The sequence below is a fragment of the Dasypus novemcinctus genome, chromosome 2 (assembly GCF_030445035.2).
Source record: "Dasypus novemcinctus isolate mDasNov1 chromosome 2, mDasNov1.1.hap2, whole genome shotgun sequence".
Taxonomy (NCBI): Eukaryota; Metazoa; Chordata; class Mammalia; order Cingulata; family Dasypodidae; genus Dasypus; species Dasypus novemcinctus.
The window spans coordinates 134,883,511-134,904,749 of record NC_080674.1 but is presented as its reverse complement, the minus strand read 5'-3'; the positions used below and the strand labels follow the sequence as shown (position 1 = coordinate 134,904,749).

General features: G+C 34.1%; 1 protein-coding gene across 1 annotated transcript in view; it reads right to left on the bottom strand.

Moving 5' to 3' along the window:
• SLC12A2 (solute carrier family 12 member 2) overlaps window positions 1-21,239 on the bottom strand; it is a 116,918-nt gene that overhangs the window by 55,563 nt on the left and 40,116 nt on the right. Inside the window, exons 2-7 of the mRNA XM_004449515.5 lie at window positions 20,923-21,042; window positions 18,881-18,956; window positions 18,472-18,567; window positions 7,622-7,761; window positions 4,004-4,114; window positions 2,801-2,909 (exon numbers count right to left, since the gene is read on the bottom strand). Coding sequence (XP_004449572.1) covers window positions 2,801-2,909; window positions 4,004-4,114; window positions 7,622-7,761; window positions 18,472-18,567; window positions 18,881-18,956; window positions 20,923-21,042 — 652 coding nt within the window. The remainder of the gene's footprint in view (window positions 1-2,800; window positions 2,910-4,003; window positions 4,115-7,621; window positions 7,762-18,471; window positions 18,568-18,880; window positions 18,957-20,922; window positions 21,043-21,239) is intronic.

Genomic DNA, 21,239 nt, shown 5'->3' with positions numbered 1-21,239 from the left:
TCTGACTCAATTTTTCATATATCTTAATAATTATATTTCAAATAGCTCTAGCTTGATTGATATCACTAATCTAAATGTAAATCAAAACATGGATAAACTTCTTAATCTCAGATGTCAAAGCAACAAGAAAGTAGGGAAACAAAAGGAACATCGCACTAATCTGGAAACAACTTTTTCAAATCGTCCAATTTACATCACAATTTATATAGATTTTTGTCCACAGCTTTCTCTACTTCCTAGTGGTGACCTGTTTTATTTTGGGGCTATGCATCAACTGCCAGATTATTCTAACTATGGCACCCTGGGTAAAGTCATTCCATTTGAACAATAAGCAAAGCTTCAACTAGTCCTACTTGTTTTAATCTATTCTGAAATGATAGGCCCTGACACTGAACCAACCAAATGACAGTCATTTTCCACCCATTCATTCAATATTTGAGACTCTACCATGTTCCAGGTCCAGTAGTAGAGGTATTTAGTATCACAGAGTGTCTAGGAATCCTGCCTTCATGGAACTTAAAAGTATATGATCGGGGAGCCACAAAATAAGAAAACGGTAATCACAAAGAACAATAAATACACTAATGGAAACAGTGTTATGAAAAAATAATAAAAGAGGGATAAATAATTTAATATGGCTAGCAAAGAAAAGGAGATAATACTTAAGCTGAGACTTTACTGAGCAAGAATCAGCTATGTGATGATCAGGGAGAAAGAGTATACTAGATTTAAGAAAAAACATGTATAAATATATATATTAGTGCATATGATAATGACTATATATATAATGATGATATAATATATACACATATATGTATGGGGTAATTTTTTAAAGTGGGCAAAAACAGGATAAAAATAATCACTGATGAATTAGGTAAAGGGTGTAAGGAATTTATTGTATTATTTTTGAAGGTTTTCTGTAAGTTTAAAATTTTTTGGAAATAACAAGGAGTGAATGGGAGGTAAAGAGTTGAAAAATCTGTCTATGAAACTAGACAGAACTGGAAAATGAAGTGGGAATAAAACACGAGTCAACTTTTTCAAGGATGGGAATTATTTGAGCCTGTATATAAACTATGGAGTACAGGAAAGAGTTTTGATGAAAGGAAGCAATTAGATTACCAAAGGAAATATATGTTTGAGAAAGTGAAAGAAATAGGATCACACAGCAGAGGCAACTGTCTTTGACAGAGACCCTACATCATATCAGAAAAAAAAAAGAAAAAAAGAGAAAATGAATGCAACTTACTAGGTAGTCATTTAGAACCAAGTTTATTCATTTAATATTTACTGGTAGTATATTCTTAGTATAATGAATGAGAAGAGAACCAAGTAATATTAACCACCAAAGGAAGAAAAAAATCACATTACAAAGTGTATTTATTTACCTTATTCTGAGATAAGCCCTGATGTTGCTATTTGAATACAAAATAAATTATTACTATACTATATAACACATTAATAAACTGCCAGGGATCTGAAAAAAAGAATATGAAAAATATGTCCCAGGTAGGTATTTTTAATCAGTCTTACACAGAAAATGTCTAATCACTGGGAACATTTTCAACAGTAACGATCCACTGTCATTTTTAACACTTCTTTTAGAAATAAAGATGGCAAAAAGCAAATGCTCAAAAAAAGTATAATATAAAAAATTAAACTGAAACTAGCTAGCATTTATATTATATTTATATTTATATGCACAAAATACAGAAATTTATCTACCTAGGTGATGCTACTAACTTTTATTTCTGGTATTGCCTAGAGACACTTCCTTTCCCATTCAAGAAATCAGGAATTTAAAGCCCAGCCTAGAAGCAGGCATAAATAATACAATTTAAACAGAAATCGCACTGTAAACCCAGGATGAGTAGGCACAAATGATAGGTGGGTGTCCTTGAAACAATTCTTAGAAAACTGCCTAGGTCAGTGTCAGATACTGCCTAGCCAGTGCAGGGGTACTCAACATATGATTCAAGGACTGTATGTAGTTACCAGTCATCAACAAGATAAGGAGCTTACATCAGGATGTAAATCAACTAGGTCTCTAGACACCTTAGGTTATCTTCAGCAGCAGGATCTTTTTTTCTTTCTTGTTGTAAGAGTTTCTGAGGGAAGCAGTACATTGATTTACATTCTGAATCTTTTCAAATATCTGTATGAATAGCTCTGGGCTGAACTAGATCTGAAGCTGGGCCTTTCTCTTGTAGAGCTTCAGACCAGGGTTTCAGTCAAATGAAGAGAGACCTATTACTCTAAGTGATAAGTCTCTCTGATGCTACTGCAATTATTCTTTCCAACATCCATTTTATCTTTCTGAAATAGGCAATTTGGGGATTGAGAGGGACACTTTAGGAAATAATAAACGATACATACGCAAGTAGTAAAAATCAGATGCAAATTGGAAAATTCTTGTACAATTAAAGGTAAATGGTAGAAAAACTAAATCTGCAGTTATACCAAGAAGCTAGTATTTCTGGCTGCTTTCACAATCTCGGGCACTTTTAGACTGTTGTGCTTAAATATATCTAAGAACAAAAACAGTCAAGTTGGCACAACTATTACAAACTTCCCAATTAGCAGAGAACAAAAGCACCTTTCTTCCATAGCAATGATTTTTTTATGCATTCTGACACTTTCTGTTGTTAAAAAAGATGAAAAAGGTAAATAAAAGTAATGTCTTACTCCAATTCTATATCATACATAAAGGGGTCAAAACTAAAATTGAATTTTGTACACCAGACCAAAACAATTACATTTCAAAATATCTAAAATGTACCAAACATTCTTCTTTACTTACATTTATAACCAAAGAAACCTTTGGGCTTCTTGTTCTCCAATGGGATAAATGTTCCTATGACGAAATCAGCAATAGCGAGTAGCAGAATCACCAAAAGAACAATCTGAGCCTGGAATTTTAAACATTAAAACTCAAAACCAAGTATCTTGTGTCAATACATTTATTCAGTTTCCATGGACTAGAACTTCCATAAGAGAAAATATTTCGGTCTGTTTCCCCCTTGTTCCCCAGTACCTATAACAATGCCAAGCCCAAAGTCAGTGTTCCACAAATTCTTGTTAAATGAACATTCTTTCAACAACTATCCTAGACTGTTCAACATACTGGGGAAAAAATGTATAGCAAAAGTAGGATCATACCATATATTTTTTAAACGATTTTTTAAAAATATGTGCATGCCCTCCCACAAGCCAAAGAGCAATGTAAATTTCAAAACTATAAATAAATGATTTAATTTTGTACAACTGACTTTAAAATAAATAGGATGCTTAGAAAAAAATTATTTCATATCATCCTCATGTTTGTTTTGATAAATATTTTCGTAGCTTATAAACAGCACAGATATGTGAGTTTTATGTGACCTAAAAAAGCAAATATAAAGATACTTGGAAAGGACTTCAGAGTTCCTCATTAGCATCTTTGTGGATATCCATTACTCAGGAAACTAGAGCTGTGCTATGGAATATGATTTTTGGGCTTTGTCTATAGGTTAACACATGACTTGAGCAACTATTCCCAGAAACAGTGAAACTGGCTTTGGTACCTATGAATTTTGAGATTTTAATAACAGTAAGATAGCTCTTCTTTTACCTCATATGGGTACTAACTTTCAGTTTACCGTCCCCATGTTTATTTTTTAAACTGACATTTTAAATAAATTACAAAGCCAACAGTTTAATTTGGAATACCTAATATATGAATTTGCATTTCCAAATATGCAAATCAAGACTGGAGGACAAATGGGGAGGTGGGAAGTTCAAAATTTAGAAAGTATGGTTTGTTTTTAACTGGCTCTTTGACTGATATAGCTCCAAATACTCCCTACCTTGTCAAAAATAAAATAACCTTTACACATAAACAACTGTGAAAATGGCCACTTTAGAAGAACGAGAATTTTAAAGTATCACCACATTTTACAGCATTCACAAATACAAGCTCTACAAGACTGTATGAAATGTTTATGATGCTCCTGTCATTACTTACTTTTGCTTCCCACTCCATGCCAGCAACAGAGATCCCTAAAAGAAGCACCACTGTAATGGCACCAATAATCCGGATATCATTGATTTCATCTATCATAAATATGGAATGTTCCTAGAAAAGAAGAATTACAAATTTAATGTGCAATATTAGCTACTTTAACTAAACTAATTCTTTTTGAAACATTTTAGAGATATTATGGTGCCTAACATGTATAAGTTGAAAAAAATTCTTATTTAATGAATTGATTGGGAAATCTAAGAAAAAAGGAGTGAATTACCATTTACCATTGAGGTATCATTCATGTATCTGGTAAGATCAAACTAAGATCACATAAATACTACTATATTTAATGTAGACTCTATAAAACAAAAAAGGGAATTATTAACAAGCAAATGAAAAGAAAAATCATAATTTGATTTAGCAGCACTAACAAGATTTTTCAGTTACACAGCAGAAATACATTTTACATTCACTGTGATTAGTGAACTCATGTATTTAATGGTCTTTTATGCTCTATAAGGAAAAGAGATGAATGCACCTTCATGATATTGGTCCAAAAATAAAAACTGTTCCCATTCTAGGAGCAAAATTATTTGTAGTTTACTGTTAATAAAACTAATGTTGGGAGCAGATGTAGCTCAGTGTTTGAGCGCTTGCCTCCCACATATAAGGTCCCAGATTCAATCCCCAGTACATCCTTAAAACAAACAAACAAACAAAAAGCAACTATTGTCAATGACATTAAAAAAGGAAGTTTCCATTTAGGTCAAAATAGTTAAGGTTGTAATGTGCCAGATAACTGAGTAAATAGCATGTATGGATTATAATACCATTTTTAAGTAACATAATAAAAGGCACAACACAAACTATAACTAATACAATTTGATCTTTCTGATTAATTCAGGATGACTATACCTGATTATGACTGGACATATAACTGAAGAAAGTATGGAAGATTATGATTCTACGGAACTGTTTCTTAAAAAAAAAAAAAGAAATCTAATTGTTGTCTTTTAAAAAATGCCTTCATAGAAGTCAGTTACAAGGGGGAAACAAACCTGCTTAAATTCCAGATGAGCTTATTATAAAAACTATGGAGATAAAACCAAACTCAGATCCAAAGATAATCTTGCCAACAAAGGGTATAAAAGAGCTGATATATAAACAATACAATAGAAAAAGGCATTTCCTGGTTTTTGTGAACCTATAGGATTCCAGTTGATTTCATAAAGCGAACTGGACATTTTCCTTTGCAAAAAAATTCTTAATTACAGATTTTGTTGAAATAGAGTGTGATATCCTTAAATTAATCTGATGTTCCCTATAGCATTTGTATTATCATACCTAAGAAATACTTGCAGAACAGAAAAAAGTTTAGTAGTTCAAATATATATCTACTGATTGGTTTTTGATACATGGGTCATGATTACAGCTAAACAGGACGGCTATAGCTCAGTATTTTATATATTAAATCTAGTTTCAAATATTTACTTTGAATTGGGTTAGAGCCCTCTAAATTTAACTTTCAATGAAACAAAAGCATTCCTAAACCTTAATTAAATATGCTGCTAAGAGTTCACAGTAAACTTTACATTTTGAGTTCCAAATAAAAATAAATGCTATATTAAACAATGGAAGACCATGAACTCTATAATGATTATATTACTTGTTTACTTATAAGCCATTCCTATTCACCATCCCTTTGGCCTACACAGGTAAAGGTGAATACTGATGTCAGTGTCAGTCCTTTTCAGATTTTATGCTTCCTGATGTACCACGTATTCTGTAGAATAGAGTTACAACCTAACAACGTGAAAAAAAGAGATGTCATTTGAGTTTCCTCTCATTAAACACACTGAGGAAACCTATTTCACTCCTAAAGCTCTGATTATACAAATCCCAGCAATTCTCAATTTTTTCTCTTCAAACAAGTTCTCATCTGTACTCCAAAGCAGTATTAATTGCCTACAACCAGCTATTCATGGAACTTGGAACTACCCTGGTTTCTCAAATTAGCAAAACTAACCTGTACTATGTTATGTGTCTCAGAGTGAATGGCACTGTGATTGTTAGGCTACTGTGTCAACTTGGCCAGGTAATTGTGCCCAGTTGCTTGGTCAAGCAAGCACAGGGGTAATGGTCATACAAGGACATTTTTGCACTTCAGTCACCAGTGATTTTACTGCAAAGATATCTGATTATATCTACATCAATCAGGGAGATTGCTGTCAGCAATGACTGAGGCTCTATCCAGTCAGTTGAATGCCTTAAAAGGAGAACTGATTTCAGCATTGAGAGAATTTCCCAGCTTATCTCTGGATAGCCAACGTCTCCTGGAAACTCATCAAGGACCTTCACTGGACTTTCATCGAAGCCCTTGGTTTGCAACCTGCCTGCAGAACCTGGACTTGTACATCCCCATGGTCATATGAGAATCTCTTATAAAATCTCATATATAGACAGATATCTCCTGTTCATTCTGTTTCCCTAGAGAACCCTGAATAATACAGGCATTATCTTTCATTTAAATGTCCACGTCATAATTTAGATATAAATGTACAATCCCTTCTTTTTCTCTAATTTCCCAAATCCAATTGATTATCAAAATTCCACGTCTTCAATTCTCTCGAAGTCACCCACACCTCTTCAGTCGCACTGCCACTGTTTTAATATATAAGCAACTACCTTCTCTCCCAGGATAGCTACCACTTTAAAAAAAATAACTTTCTTTCAACTTCAAAACATAAAATACCAGACAAAAGGCAGCTTAACAAATTATGGAACCATTATTTTAAAAAGACCTCTCAAGGGGAGTGGATGTGGTTTAAGAACTTCTCCTACATGAGAAGTTCCAGGTTTGGTTCCTGGTGCCTCCTAAAGAAGACAAACAAATAACAGACACCAAGCAAAAATAAAACAAAAATATGAGCAGGGAGTAGATGTGGCTCCAGAAGTTGAGCTCCTGCCTCCCACATTCAAGGTCTCAGGCTTAGTTCCCAGTGCCTAAAGAAAAAAAACAAAGAGACAACGAGCAGACAACGAGGAAAAACAACAAGCAAACAGATGAGGGAGCCATCTCAGGGGGAAAAAAATAAAATTAAAAATAAAAAGACCTATCCAGGTGCTTCTATTTTATTTAATCCTAAAAACAAAGTCAATTGTTTCTCCAGTGTTCCAAAAGACAAACAAATGAGCACAGAACACAAACTGGTCAAATGACATCACCACATCTCCTTATTAATGAAGAAAATGAAAAAAAAAAATGCATGATCATTTTCACATCTCATAAAACTAAATCCCATAGTCTTTTTTTTTTTTTTTTTTTTTTTTTTGACTTTTGGCACTGATGCTCCCCCACCAGCCCTATTCCTGGATAACAGGTTATGTGTTCCCTCTCTCTCTTGCTAAGGCCTCCTATACTTACTCACTTCTTACATTATATATATTTTTTCTTATCTCCCCTATAAAACTAAAAGCAGTTTATCACTGCTTTTGTTTTTCTTTTTTCTTTACTATTCTTGTTTTATCACTGCTTTTCTAGCATCTAACACCGTAAGTGTTTCACAAGCCCTCAAAAAAGATTTGGTAAATGAAAGAGTAGATGTTAAGGTGAATTACCTTAAGCAACTCCACCACAGTTTCTGCAAATCCAACCACATACATAGCAACTGCGACTGCATTGGCAAAAGCGAAGATCAGGCCAATAGCGCCACCAAATTCTGGCCCTAAACTTCTAGATATTAAATAATATGCTCCTCCTGAAGAAAGGAAAAAATGAAAAAAACAACAACTGAAGTTAGGATTTAAAATGTCAATCTTATTTTGAAATCTGTAGCTCCTAAAAAGAGTTTATAAAACAGATGCCTCTAGAAAGCAGAGCAGTTAGCTTAATAAGCAAGTAGGTGGGTATATTTTCAGAAAGAACCACACAACACAAAATTCTTATTAATTTACCTCATTCATTAACAGTCCTCAACATCCAGAGAATTCTCCCCCATATCTTATATAAAATTGCCATGATATTTAGATTCCCCACTTTCTCAAGTTTAGATTAAAAGGAGCAACAGCTAATCAGTTTCACAAGGATTTTTCTAAATATGTTTAATCACAAGTTTTAAAATAACAGGTGACATGACTTAAGTTTCCAAATTAGTATGGTAATTTTCTAGTACAGTGTAATATGAATACTAAGGAAAAATAAAGTCTCACAATAAAACCGCTAAGAACAACATATAGTGGCATCCCCAAGAGATAGTTTGTATTCTCCCTAATCTTGCTTATGTAGCAAACTAAACAAAGATATTAATGAGCCATCAAGCAAATCCTTTTCTAACCTAAAAAATAATAATAAATCAGTATTATGATTTGACATCAACCTAATGTTTAGCTAAAGTCTCTAACACAGGGCTTCTTAACAAGGAGTCCATGAGCTTTAACTGAAAGTCAAAAAACATTCTTGTGGGGACGTGTTGGTGTGGGTGTGGTATTTATTAAATAATACACAGTACAGACTTAGTAAGGGGTCCCGTAGTTTTCACCTGCCTCGCAAAGGGGTCTGTAGAACAAAAAGATTAAGTACCCTTGCTCTAAGAGCTCTTCTGAAAGTCTAATTTAAATTTGATCTTTAAGTCATAATCATAAAACTGGACCATATACTAAAATGCCATTAAAGAGCTGAAAATTTGTTTCCCGGCATAAAGAAGACAAGCAACAAAAAATTCTACAGTTTGATAAAGTACTAGATTTGGCAAAATCATAACAGTACTGTAGCTAATTCTTTCAATTCTCCCAAATATTCTACACTTTAAACTCAACCAAAGCTTCCTTACATACCCATTTAACCAATTAATAATTTTCATCATTTTGGAAATCCTGAAGAAAAAAAAAATCTGACCATTTATTATTAATGTCATGTGATTTTTGTGAGAAGAAAATGACTTAAAATTTTCCCAGAAATATTTTAGAATAAAATCTCTAGTGATAATTTTGAACATCAAATAAAAGATCTTAAAGTAAGTTCTGAATATATTAAATCTCATTATAATTAACTACAAGGAAAACCTTTGGAATACTTTATCATAGCTTATGTTTAGCATATGCTTTCAAATTTATTTCATTTACTCCCAATACCAACCAGGAATTAAAAGAAGTACAGTTAATACTGATTTTAGAGATGAGAAAATTAAGTCACAAAGGTTAACTGAAATCAGTCATCCACTACTGTATTTTAGTAGTTAACAATATAAACTTTAGGATGAGAAATATCACCAACAGGACCATGAAAAGCAAGGAATTAATGTTATTTATATGGTATAAAGTTTTGATTTTTATGAAATTCCAAGTCCTGTTAAGGAGAAAAGAAAAATAGATTCTAGGATGCGTTTAACATGGAGAAGGATAATGGGAATTGGAGATGCATGTTGAGAATGATGGGTAAAAGCAGGCCAATTCTGACATTTTCAGAACTATTTAAAAAGCTTTCACAAGACTTAACCTCGCTTTTGGAGCTTTTTAAAAGATATGTATTTTGTTTGTTTTCAAGAAAATAAAGATTGACCCATGGATAATAAAGAATATAAAAGCATCTGCTCATATTCTTCTCCTCTAATTTTACTCCTCTATCTTAGAGAAAATTACAGAGATATTTTCCTCCTTTCTCTCTTCTTTCCACTCAGTGGAGATGAAAGTGGAGAGGAACTGGCCTAATCCAAAATATCTGAATTGAATAAGCCTTTCATGTGCAGTCTTCTAAACTGGCTGAGGTATCAAGTCAACAGAAAGTAAGTCAGTATGCATTTACAAACTCCCAACTTCTCATCATATATGGGGGGCCAAAGAACAGACCCACTTGAAACCATATAATGACAGCATCAATGATTATTTAGAAATTGGTAGATTTAGAAATAGAGTATACAGTCCAAGGGTGAAACTCATATTTCCTAGATATCCTATAAATTCTATGTAAATTTTAATTAGGAAAAAAATTTAGAATGAAAAGCAAAATTCTCTGCCCTATTCCTTCCTACCTCCGTTCCTGCTTCCTAGAGAGAACCAGTTTTAAGGGAATGTTCATTAGCTTTATTCCTTTTGCTTTTTAAACATCAAAATAAATAGGATCAAAGATCCATTCTTCTGAAAGACTGTAGTATTTATATTAATCAGTATTGTATAGGTATACATCTTTAAATTATTTTGATAAATATTATATATATTTTACTTGGTTCTAGTAAATGAAAGTGCTATTATTGTCCCCATTTTATACATGAGAAAAGGTTAAATAACTAGCCCCAAATCATGTAAAGTCTCTCTAACCCCAGTGCTTAACTAGACATTATATATGAAGATGCTGACAAGCATGATATAGAATTATGATAGATTAAAATGAAACAAACAAAATTACTAGTTTCTTTGAAAAAACTAGTAATTTTTCTTACTGCTCAAGCAAATACTGAAGTAATAAGGAAAAAATGTCTAATGGGATCTTATAACTTGGCCATAAACTATGAAACTCCTGAGTGTAAAGAAAGTAAATGAGTCAGATGCCAGAGATAGTAAGCAATGACAATACTATAATGGGTTTCATTATTATTATAATTATTGATTTGGGGATATAAACCCCTGTAGCTCTAACTAAATCTCAAAATAATAATCAAAACCCAGACTAGGTTAATCAAGAATTTAGGATTAAAAACTGATCTTCGGCCATAAAATAAATCTCAATAAATTTCAAAGAACTGAAATGATGTAGTGAATATTCCTGACCACAGAGGAATAAAATTAGATGTATGGGAGAGCCTTAAATATGTGTAAATTTACACATCTAAATTTACACAAACACTTCCAAATAACCCATTGATTAAAGAATAAATCACAAGGAAATTAGAATGTATTTTATACTAAATTTAAAAAATGCAGGATATCAAAATAGGTATAATGAAGCTAAAGCAGGACTTAAGGGGAAAATTATAGTTTTAAAGGCTTATATTTAAAAAGGAGTTATGAAATCAATTATCTAAGCTTCTACCTTAACAAGTTAGAAAGAGTAAATGAAATCAAAAGTACGTAAGGAAGCAGATTTGGCTCAACTGACAGGGCGTCTGCCTACTACATGGGAGGTCCAAGGTTCAAACCCAAGGCTTCCTGACCCATGTGGTGAGCTGGCCCACGCATGTGGCTGATGCGTGCAAGGAGTGCCGTGCCACACAGGGGTATTTCCCGCGTAGGGGAGCCCCACGCACAAGGAGTGTGCACTATAAGGAGAGACGCCCCGCGCGAAAAAAAGTGCAGCCTGCCCAGGAGCGGCACCACACACAGGGAGAGCTGACGCAGCAAGATGATGTAACAAAAAAAAGATACATATTCCTGGTGCTGCTGACAAAAATACAAGCGGACGCAGAAAAAGGGGACGCAGAAGAACATATAGTGAATGGACACAGAAAGCAGACAAGTGGGGGGGTAATGAAGAAAAATAAATAAAAAATAAATCTTTAGGGGAAAAAAGTACATAACAGTAAATAAACAGCAGAAATCAATAATACAGAATAAAATAAATACCAATAAAGCCAAAGTTGCCTTTAAAAACACTAGTAAAACAGACAAACTAGCTAGTCTGGTCAAGAATGAAAAAAAAAAAAGAAAACACAAATTAACCATATTAGGAATAAAAGCAGGGACACATTTAATGACTTTAAATTCTACTGTCATTAAAGGTTAATAAAGGTAATAATTTAAATAACCTTACTGCAATATATGTAAATAACCTTAAATTTGCAACTGAGATGAAATGGACAAATTCCTTGAAAAACAAAAGTACACAGAACAGAGAAAGAGACAATGCTTGCCAAATAGCTCTTATGAGATCAGCAGAATCCTGACAAAGTTATTGCAAGAAACTTAAGTTTCAGACCAACATCCCTCATGATCATAGACACAAAATTCATTAACAAAATGTTAGAAAGTAAAATTCAGCAAAAAGAATAACACCTCTGATCAAGTAGCATTTATCCCACAAATGCTAGATGTTTTAACATTCAAAAAACCGTAAAATTAGTGATACAGTAAGGGAGAAAAACCACATAACCATTTCAACAGATAAAGAAAAATCATGGCAAAATTCAATATCCATTAATGATAAATACTCTCAGCAAAGCAGAAACAGAATTTGTTTCTCCTCTCCCCACTCTGCTTTCTTTGTCTATTCACTGTGCCCTCTTCTCTCTCTGCTTGTCTTCTCTTTAGGCAGTACCAGGAACCAATCCTGGAACCTTCCAGACTGGAAGAAAGGTGCTCAATCTCTTACGCCGCCTCAACTCCTTGTGTCTTTCACTGTCTCTCCTCTGTGTCTCTTTTTGTTATGTCACCTTGCTGTGCCAGTTCACTGCTCAGTCCAGCTTGCCTTTACCAGGAGGCCTTGGGAATTGAACCCTGGACCTCTCATATGGTAGATGGGAGCACAATTGCTTGAGCCACATCCGCTTCACAAAAGATAACACAAATGGCCAAAAAGTATTTTGAAAAGAGGAACAAAATCATTAATCAGGGAAGCAGAGTTGGCCCAATGGATAGGTTGTCCACCTACCACATGGGAGGTCAAACCCTGGGCTTCCTTGACCCGAGTGGAGCTGGCCCACGCGCAGTGCTGATGCATGCAAGGAGTGCTGTGCCACGCAGGGGTGTCCTCCACGTAGGGGAGCCCGACATGCAAGGAGTGCGCCCCATAAGGAGAGCCGCCCAGAGCGAAAGAGTGCAGCCAGCCCAGGAATGGCGCTGCAGAGAGAGCTGATGTAGCAAGATGATGCAACAAAAAGAAACACAGACTCCCAGTACAGCTGATAAGGATAGAAGTGGTCACAGAAGAACATATAGCAAATGGAAACAGAGAGCAGACAACAGCGGGGAGGGGAAGGGGAGAGAAATAAATCTTTTAAAAAAAAAAATCATTACTCATTAGGAAATGCAGCAAGATACCACAAAACATCCACAAGAAAAACTATAATTAAAGACATGATACCAAACATTGGTGGGAATGTCGAACAACTAGAACTCACATATTGCTGCTGGGAGTGTAAAATATAAAATCATTCAGCAATTTTCTACTAAGTAAAATATATACCCACCCTATGAATCAACAAATCCATTTCCAGTTATTTTTTTTCATTCTGTTATTTTCACAAAAGAAAAACAATCACAAAGACTTGCTAAAGAATGCTCATGACAGCTTTTCATAAGAGCTCCAAACTAAAAATAACCCAAATATTCATCAATATTGGATTGAAAAATTGTGATATATTCATAAAATGGATGACTAAACAGAATAAAAATAAACAAACTACATTAATACATGGAACATGGATTAATTCCAAAAATATTACATTAAGTCAAAGAGGCAAGATATAAGAGTACATTCTGTTTAACTGCAACTTGCCTAGAGGTGAGGGATTGATTGCAAAGAAGCGCAAATGAACTTTTGGTGTGATGAAAATCTGTATTTTGATTGGAGTAGAGGTCATATAAATTTATATGCTAATCAAAACTCAAGGTACATATTTTACTGTGCATGGATTTTATTTAAATATTGTTGATTTACTAAACTATTGCTAACAATTAGTATTTTAAAAATTGTATCCTATTCAAAATGAGATAGCAAAAAATAACGTATGTAGAACTTCAAGAGAAGATTAAACAGGTCCTAACTTTCTTACACAAGTTTATTAGCTTACTGCTTTTAAGAATAGGAGTCAAAAGAAATTTTCAATTACTTTTAAGTTAAGGGCAATTAAATCCATGAAGACAGAGTCAAAAACAAAAATGCCAACCCTTGTTCAGGATCCATGCCTAACATCTGCAAAATGAAATAGAGTAGACAGAATTGTGACACTTGTTTCTCATCACTACCCTTCCTATACGCTTCTACTATGATTCACAGGTGTAACTCCGGTCTGTGAAATACAGGAAATGCCAATCTGAATGATGGTGGCTGCTGGCAAGTAACATGTAAACTGCAGAACATTTTGTACACGGACCCTGTAAATTTTGGAAAGCCAAAGCTCTCAAGAACACCAATATGATTTGCAGAACAAAAAAGCACTCCCAGAAGGCTGTAATAATCTGCAAAGCAGACTGGTAGGAACTGTACCACAGATGAAGGTAAAGGGTGGCGGCTCTATCAGTCACTTGGAACTGCTGTTCTTATTCTGTGGGAGGCAGAGAACCGTGGGGCTAAGTCTCAAACTGCTTCCCATAGGTTTAAATACTACCTGAATTTCATTAATAAAATCTAATGAAGCCTGAAACTAAAGATTTTTACTTTCTAAGTTTTAACTCTTCATTTTGCAGAAACCATGCCTGTTTCCATAATACTGTTTTTATCCTGGACTTCTTAATTGGACATAATATTTCTTTACTAGTTGACAGTTAATTCATATTCAAGAAACAGCTACAACTTTCCCATATTGATAATCATTTAATCTCTAAAATCTACTGTTCAGAGCTGATGTTAAGTCTCCTCTATGATCACAGTAACTTTTAAGTTTATATACACAAAACAAGGTAAAATACACATTTCATATACTTCTGTAGAGCTTGGAACACCTACCTTTCAAAACAAGAATAAAACATTATGCAATATTAATATTATAATAACAAAAGAATCAAGAAAAATTTGTTGAGCATTACCTCAAAAGTTTTCTTTATAATAATTTTAAAAGATAACTATAAACCAAGTTTTACAGAGGCTCTTCTAATTAAATTTACTAAACAGAATAATAACACACTGTTTCCCAACTTTAAGTAATTTTTTAGGTAAAACATTTCCTTATTAATTCCCTTAACAGTCAACTTTCAGTCCATTGAAAGTCAAGCTCAGGTCCCCAGGCATCACTATTCCCATAGTATTCCTCCATTTCCCCTATCTAAACCTTTGACATTCTGGTTCTCTACAAAGTTCTAACTCTGTTAAACTCCTCTCCAAGTAACCCTCACAAGGTTGACAAACAAAATTAAATCCTCAGTCATTGGGCTGAGGGAAAATCAATTCAGACACTCTTGGTTCTATCCTAAAGCACTGATCATTTCTTACAGATTTCTGCGAATCATAATTCCTTGGGGAATTATGTAAGAATGGGAAACAAAACTCACATCTATATACTGAGTCTCCTAAGTTTGTTTTAAACCATAATTTCTAGTCCTTTTTTTTTTTCTCCTTGAAAATGTTGTTGAAGGATTTCTTATTCAATAGTGATTCCCAGTCTGGAATTTACTGTCACCATCTAATGGTGTCATTTAACAAGTTCCTCTCCCCACTGCATGGTTTATAAAATGCTACTTATAGAAGATGGAGATACATGGCTTGATGTGATTCAGATTCAATTTGTTGGGAAACAATACTTGGAAAGTATTTTTTCCTTAGTCTTTTATTGAGTAATTTCTCTTCTTTAGTGTCTTATTGAGTAATGAGTTTACAAAGCTCTGGTATTCTAATTCTCTTTCCTCCTCCATTTATCATGTAGAATAATTACGTAAAGAACAAATCTCTTGCTACTTATTGGTTACCTTGAGTTCAAGTAGGGAAACTTTCATTCAGGTAAGTTTGATTCAGCACTAGATTCTTTACCTTAATTATCAATTGTTACAAAAAGTTATACTTCCTTAGTAATCATCAAAGGTGAGAAACTGAGATTTTTGTGGTGGTTCATTGTGAACTCATGGATTTTATCATATATGATCTGTTCGTCAAAATAATTGTCATCATTATTATTGGTGCTCAAATTATCCAAACTTTGGCAGTGTTACCTTTCTCAAATTGGTTACTGGATCCTTTTTGACATGAAACTAGTAGCTTTTGCCCCCTTTCTTGATTTCAAATGTATAAAGATGTCTAGGCAACTCAAGTATATTTCCTACTTAGACTTGGAATCAGTCAATTCAAGGTTCCCTAATTCTGCTAAATGGAAATATACAATGTGGGCACTAGCAATGCTCATTGCTACTGCACTGACCATTTCTTACAGATTATTTCTGCGGAAAGAGCTCAATTCTTTAAATTTTAGGGATGAAATTCATGGAGCATAATGATATTTTCAATTCAGAATCATGAGCACAGGGTGCAATATACTCTCTTCGGTTTTATAATGGTACCTACTTTCTCCCAAGTGGAAGAACTGTGAGTTTGTTTTGGTTTAGTTTTTTCGTAATACCAAAATAAATCCTGTTGGGGTCTCCAAGTCCATGAAAAAGATACAGAGAAGACAGAAGGGACCTAAGTTGATAAAAAAGAATCTCCAGGAGATGCTCACTGCAGATAATGGCATGTTTATATTCTATAAATGTTGGGCCAGGTCTCCAAAATTGCAAAATAAGAAATAAGAAATGAATGCCTTCTAGCAAAGTTTCATAGTATTTGGTCATTTCTTTAAATGACTGTCATTTTTCTTCTACAGGTTTATTTCTCATTGTTATAAAAACCTGATAACAGAAAACTTTGAATTGTATCAACCAATTAATCCCCCTATATATTCTTCCTTTGTAAAAAAACTTTTTGAGTTTGTCACTCAAAAACTGGGTCAAAATTGTAGCATGTAGTAATTTGTTGGGGTAGATCATAGGGTCCACATTCTTATACTTCCCTGGGATCCCAAGGCAGGAGACTGGACACAAAGTCTCTGAGGTGGATGTATTTATGATTATATATATTCAAACATACCTCATTTTATTGTGCTTCTCTTTACCATGCTTCAGAGATTTTGAATTTTTTACAAATTAAAGATCTGTGGCTTGAGATGATGAATGCACAGCTATGTAATTATACCAAATACCATTGATTGTACACTTTGTATGAATTGGATGCTTTATTAATATGTATCAATAAAATTGATTTGTCAAAAAAAGATTTGTGGCCACTCTGTATCAAGCAAATCTATCTGTGCCATTGTAGTACAGAAGGCTCAGGTGATGGTTAATATTTTTGAGCAATGAAGTATTTTTGAGTAAAGTATATACATTGTTTTTTTTTAAGACAATGCTATTGCACACTTAACAGACTATAAAATAGTATAAATATAATTTTTATATACACTAAGAAACCAAAAAGTTTGACTTGCTTTATTTTTATACTGGCTTCACTGTGGTGATCTGGAACTGCAATATCTCTGACGTATGCCTGTATGAAAACTACCAATAGCATTGAAATATACAATGCTTTTCAGGTCACAATCCAGGAAAATGTATACTTTCTGTAAGTTTTGGTTCATGTGGAAAAACAGTCCAGGGATATGCTACCAGGGCTTTATTCCCCATATCCCATTAAGCTTATAACCTAGCTTATGGTTATAAGAATTTATTGATCTGGTGTAAACACCTAACATACCATTCCATTTCCCCTCCCACCTCCATTCCCAATAGAGAATTCCCAATTTCTGTCTGGCAGGCAGAAATGAAGCATGGGACACTCAATACAGAAGAAGCAATGAACCTCTACAAGTTATCTGATTAACTGTTGGTCATATCCATATCCTATAGCCCAACATAGCTGAATTCAAACTTATAGGCAAATAAAATTTCGGCAAACAGTGATTCATGTTCAGCACAGTCATAATCATACAGATATGGGTTACCGGCTTCCCCAGGGTCATAGTGATATGGATCCTCTGGTGCCTGAGAGATACGAAGACAGTGGAAAAAGTGAAAAACTCAATTTAACTTTCTTCCTCTCCAAATACCTGACACAGATAAAGCAGAAACTATTTTTGCATAACGTTCAATAGGGATCTTCAAAATAGTCGAGGCAGACAGAACAGGTTGATTACTTTCTCAGTTGATCTGCTTTGGGAAATTTACAGGGGCTGGCAGGCATTTGCTCTCCTTTGTCCAGAATCTTCCCCTCACTCCAGCTGAATGATTAGTTTTGATCTGGAAAATGGAATTCTTTTCTTCTTGTTCTCAAGGATTCTGAGGCCATTCTCCACATCTCCTAGGTGCTCTCCCTAGGAAGAGTTAAGTCTCACAAGAAAGACCTTGCGGACTCAATGAGGAGAGCCCTCAGAGCACTCAAAGAATAGAGCTGGAGTCCAAAGTATGGATTCAGATTCTCAAGCATAATGCACACAAGCTGCTAGATCATGGAGAAGGTACTCTGTTTCCCCTAGTCCAGTTTCCCTTAATACTTAATATAAAATGGGGTTAACCACTGGTATGTAAGGTTATTCCTGTGCAATGTTGACAAAATTCAGAATGCATGTTATTGGCCCCATGGTGAAGCCTGGGAGGGGTAACAAGGTGCAACTCAGTAGACCCAGTAAAGTATGTATACATATATACGGCATTTGAGTTAATATAAAATTTTGTATTCAAAAATACTAGTTTGGAAATGTTCAGTAGTGACTTTCTTGCCTACATGGACCTGATATGTTGCTTACATTAAGGTAAAAAAATAATTAGTCTTTAGTTAATAACAGCAATTCAACCAAATTTACCTCCTCTTACAAATCCATTAGTAGCTATTGCTGAAGTAGACAATCCTGTGATAGTTGTCACAACAGTGGCCATCATTATTACAAGGACCGACAGACCTTTAGGAAAAAGGAAAAAGGTTAAGAATATTTATACTCCTATTTAAATCTGGCATATATAGAATTGGTTTTTCTGAGCACACCAAAGTTACATAATAACTTACAAAGCACCTTATTTTAACCCATTTTATAAAAACCAAATCAGACTAATGAAAAACGTAACATTAAGATAACAATCTGATACAAAGAACAACACAATTCAGAAGAACTCCAATTATCTGAATTTTATGAGGCTGAGAGGTCAGACATGTACATAATGATTTTGCTTATTCATTATTCTCAAATAAGTCAAGCAGTATATAATTTCACTTACCTATTCCAGCTTGACCCACAATCCAAGACAATCTAATAAAGAGCATCACACCCCAAATGTTTAACATACAACGTACCTAGAAGGAAAAAAAAGAGGCCAAGTCACAGAGGAAAAAAAAGTGATCAAATATATTATGATGGTAAATGCTAACCTAGTCAAAAGTAGGGTAAAACTACATTTGAAACTACAGAAATATTTTACATCTACTACATAACTCTACCGTGTCCTTTAACATTTTCTTGAAGAGCTTAATGTAAGCTTAAATATGAGCTATACTATAAAGAGATAAATGAGAAATTAAGTGTGAACTAGTGTAAGTATAATTCACGTGTGTGTGTTAAGTGTGGGTGTATCTCCAGGTATATGAAAAGACAAAAAGGGAAATAAAAAATGTGCCCATCACAATTATTTGATGGCAGAAGCAATAGAACAAGAAAGGTAAAAGGACTATTTTAAGACCTCAGCCCTAAAAAAAGTAATTCAGTTCATGTTCCCCTTTATCAATGCAAGTGAGTTTAATTTTTACTTATTCCTTTATAACATCCTCATTTGATATATAATTTCTATAGCAGATATAAATATTACATAACATGTTCAACACAAAATGCCATTTGTTCACTCATTTAAAAATATATAACTATTTGTGCGACAATTTCCAATGTATTTTTACTTTCACTTATCGTGCTTATACATAGAACAGTCTTCTCCTTAAAATCTAAAAACAAGCAAAAAATACTCTTTGGAGTGTCACATTTACCTTTATTGATTAGGCAATAAAATTACTACTATAACTGAGATTTTCTCTCCAACGTCCCAAACACCATTACATGCCTACTTAAATGCTTCTGAGGCCAATTTAGCCTGTTTACTCTAGTCAGATCCGGAGTGCCTATTCAAAAACAGAAAAACAGAAGTAAATCTGTATTTTAATCACCTAAGCCTGTTTACTGAAGTGAACTCAACACTTAAGAAAAAAAGATTTCTCCTTTATTTTCCTGTCTTTTTTGACTTCTAAATATCTCTCTTCAAAAGGTAATGGGATAGCAGGAAAGGAAGCAGGTATACTTCAGCTCTCCTCCCTGATCAGCCTTCTTGATTCTGATGATCCTTGTGAATTTAACAGCTTCATATATAATATCTGAAAAGTGACAATGTGAGATTCACAGAAGGTAATAAAATATAGAGATGAGGATAATCTGGTAAAATTAATAAATACATAATATTGCCATTATTGAATGTGGTATCTGTAGCAGTTTGGTATTATTTATGAATTCCAACAATAGATATTGGATTATGTTTGTAAACTCATCTGTTCCTCTGGGCATATTTGATTGTATTAAATTCAGAGGTTTCACTTTTACTTGATTAAATTATGATAAAGGCTTTGATTCGGCCACGTTAGTAGGACTTGAGTCCCCACCCGCTTGGTGGGGGGAACTCATAGAGAAAATGACATGGGAGAGGCAAGATCAGGAGTTTTGATGTTGGAGCTCTGGAAAGTAAATACACAGGATAAGAACACAGAGGAATAGAGACAGCTCCACAGACACAGCAGAGGCCTTGGGAAGAGAGATCCTGATAGTCTACAGCTGACCTTGAGGAGAGAATGGAGCAGCTGAGCCGAGGAAGAAATAAATCCCAGGGAAAGAGACGAGCCCTATACCAGTCTACAGGTGAGACCAGAAGAAGCTGGGACCATGGAGCCTGAGGAGACCGGCAGCCATCTTGCTCCAAAATGTAGCAACAGCCTTAAGTGAGGAAAGTAATTTACTCTTTAGGGCCTTATGACTGTAAGCTTCGACCCTTTATAAAAACCAACCAATTTCTGGTATTTTGCATCAGCACCCCTTTGGGTGACTAATACGATATGCAAAAGAAAAGGAGGTACAAGTTATTAATTTGGTCTTGCATAGTACTCAGGTAAGAGAGTTTTTTGAAAAAGGGAAAGAAGAGTTCTCTTGAGAACTAGTAAGAATATTAAGGAAGATTTCATAATAAATTTTAAAACCATAACTGTAAAATTAAGTCAACTCTATACTTACTAATACACCCTTAATCCAACCAAACTTTACAACTCCTTTACTTTCTGCAGTATATGTAACCACAGCTTCTCTAGTTGGAGTACTTTCTTCCCCATTTGCAAAGCCATCCTCAAAAGGTTCCTGGTAATAAAAGAAAATGAGAATTATGCTCAAGAATTATTTAAAATCACCTGGTTAAAACAAAAATAACTAAATATACTTAACCATTTTATAAAATATAAAACACGTAATTTAGATTTCTAAGAATCTAGCATTTCTGAATATTTTACTTAAGAAAAATATAAAGCAATAATGTGGAAGTAAACATTTTTTGAGAT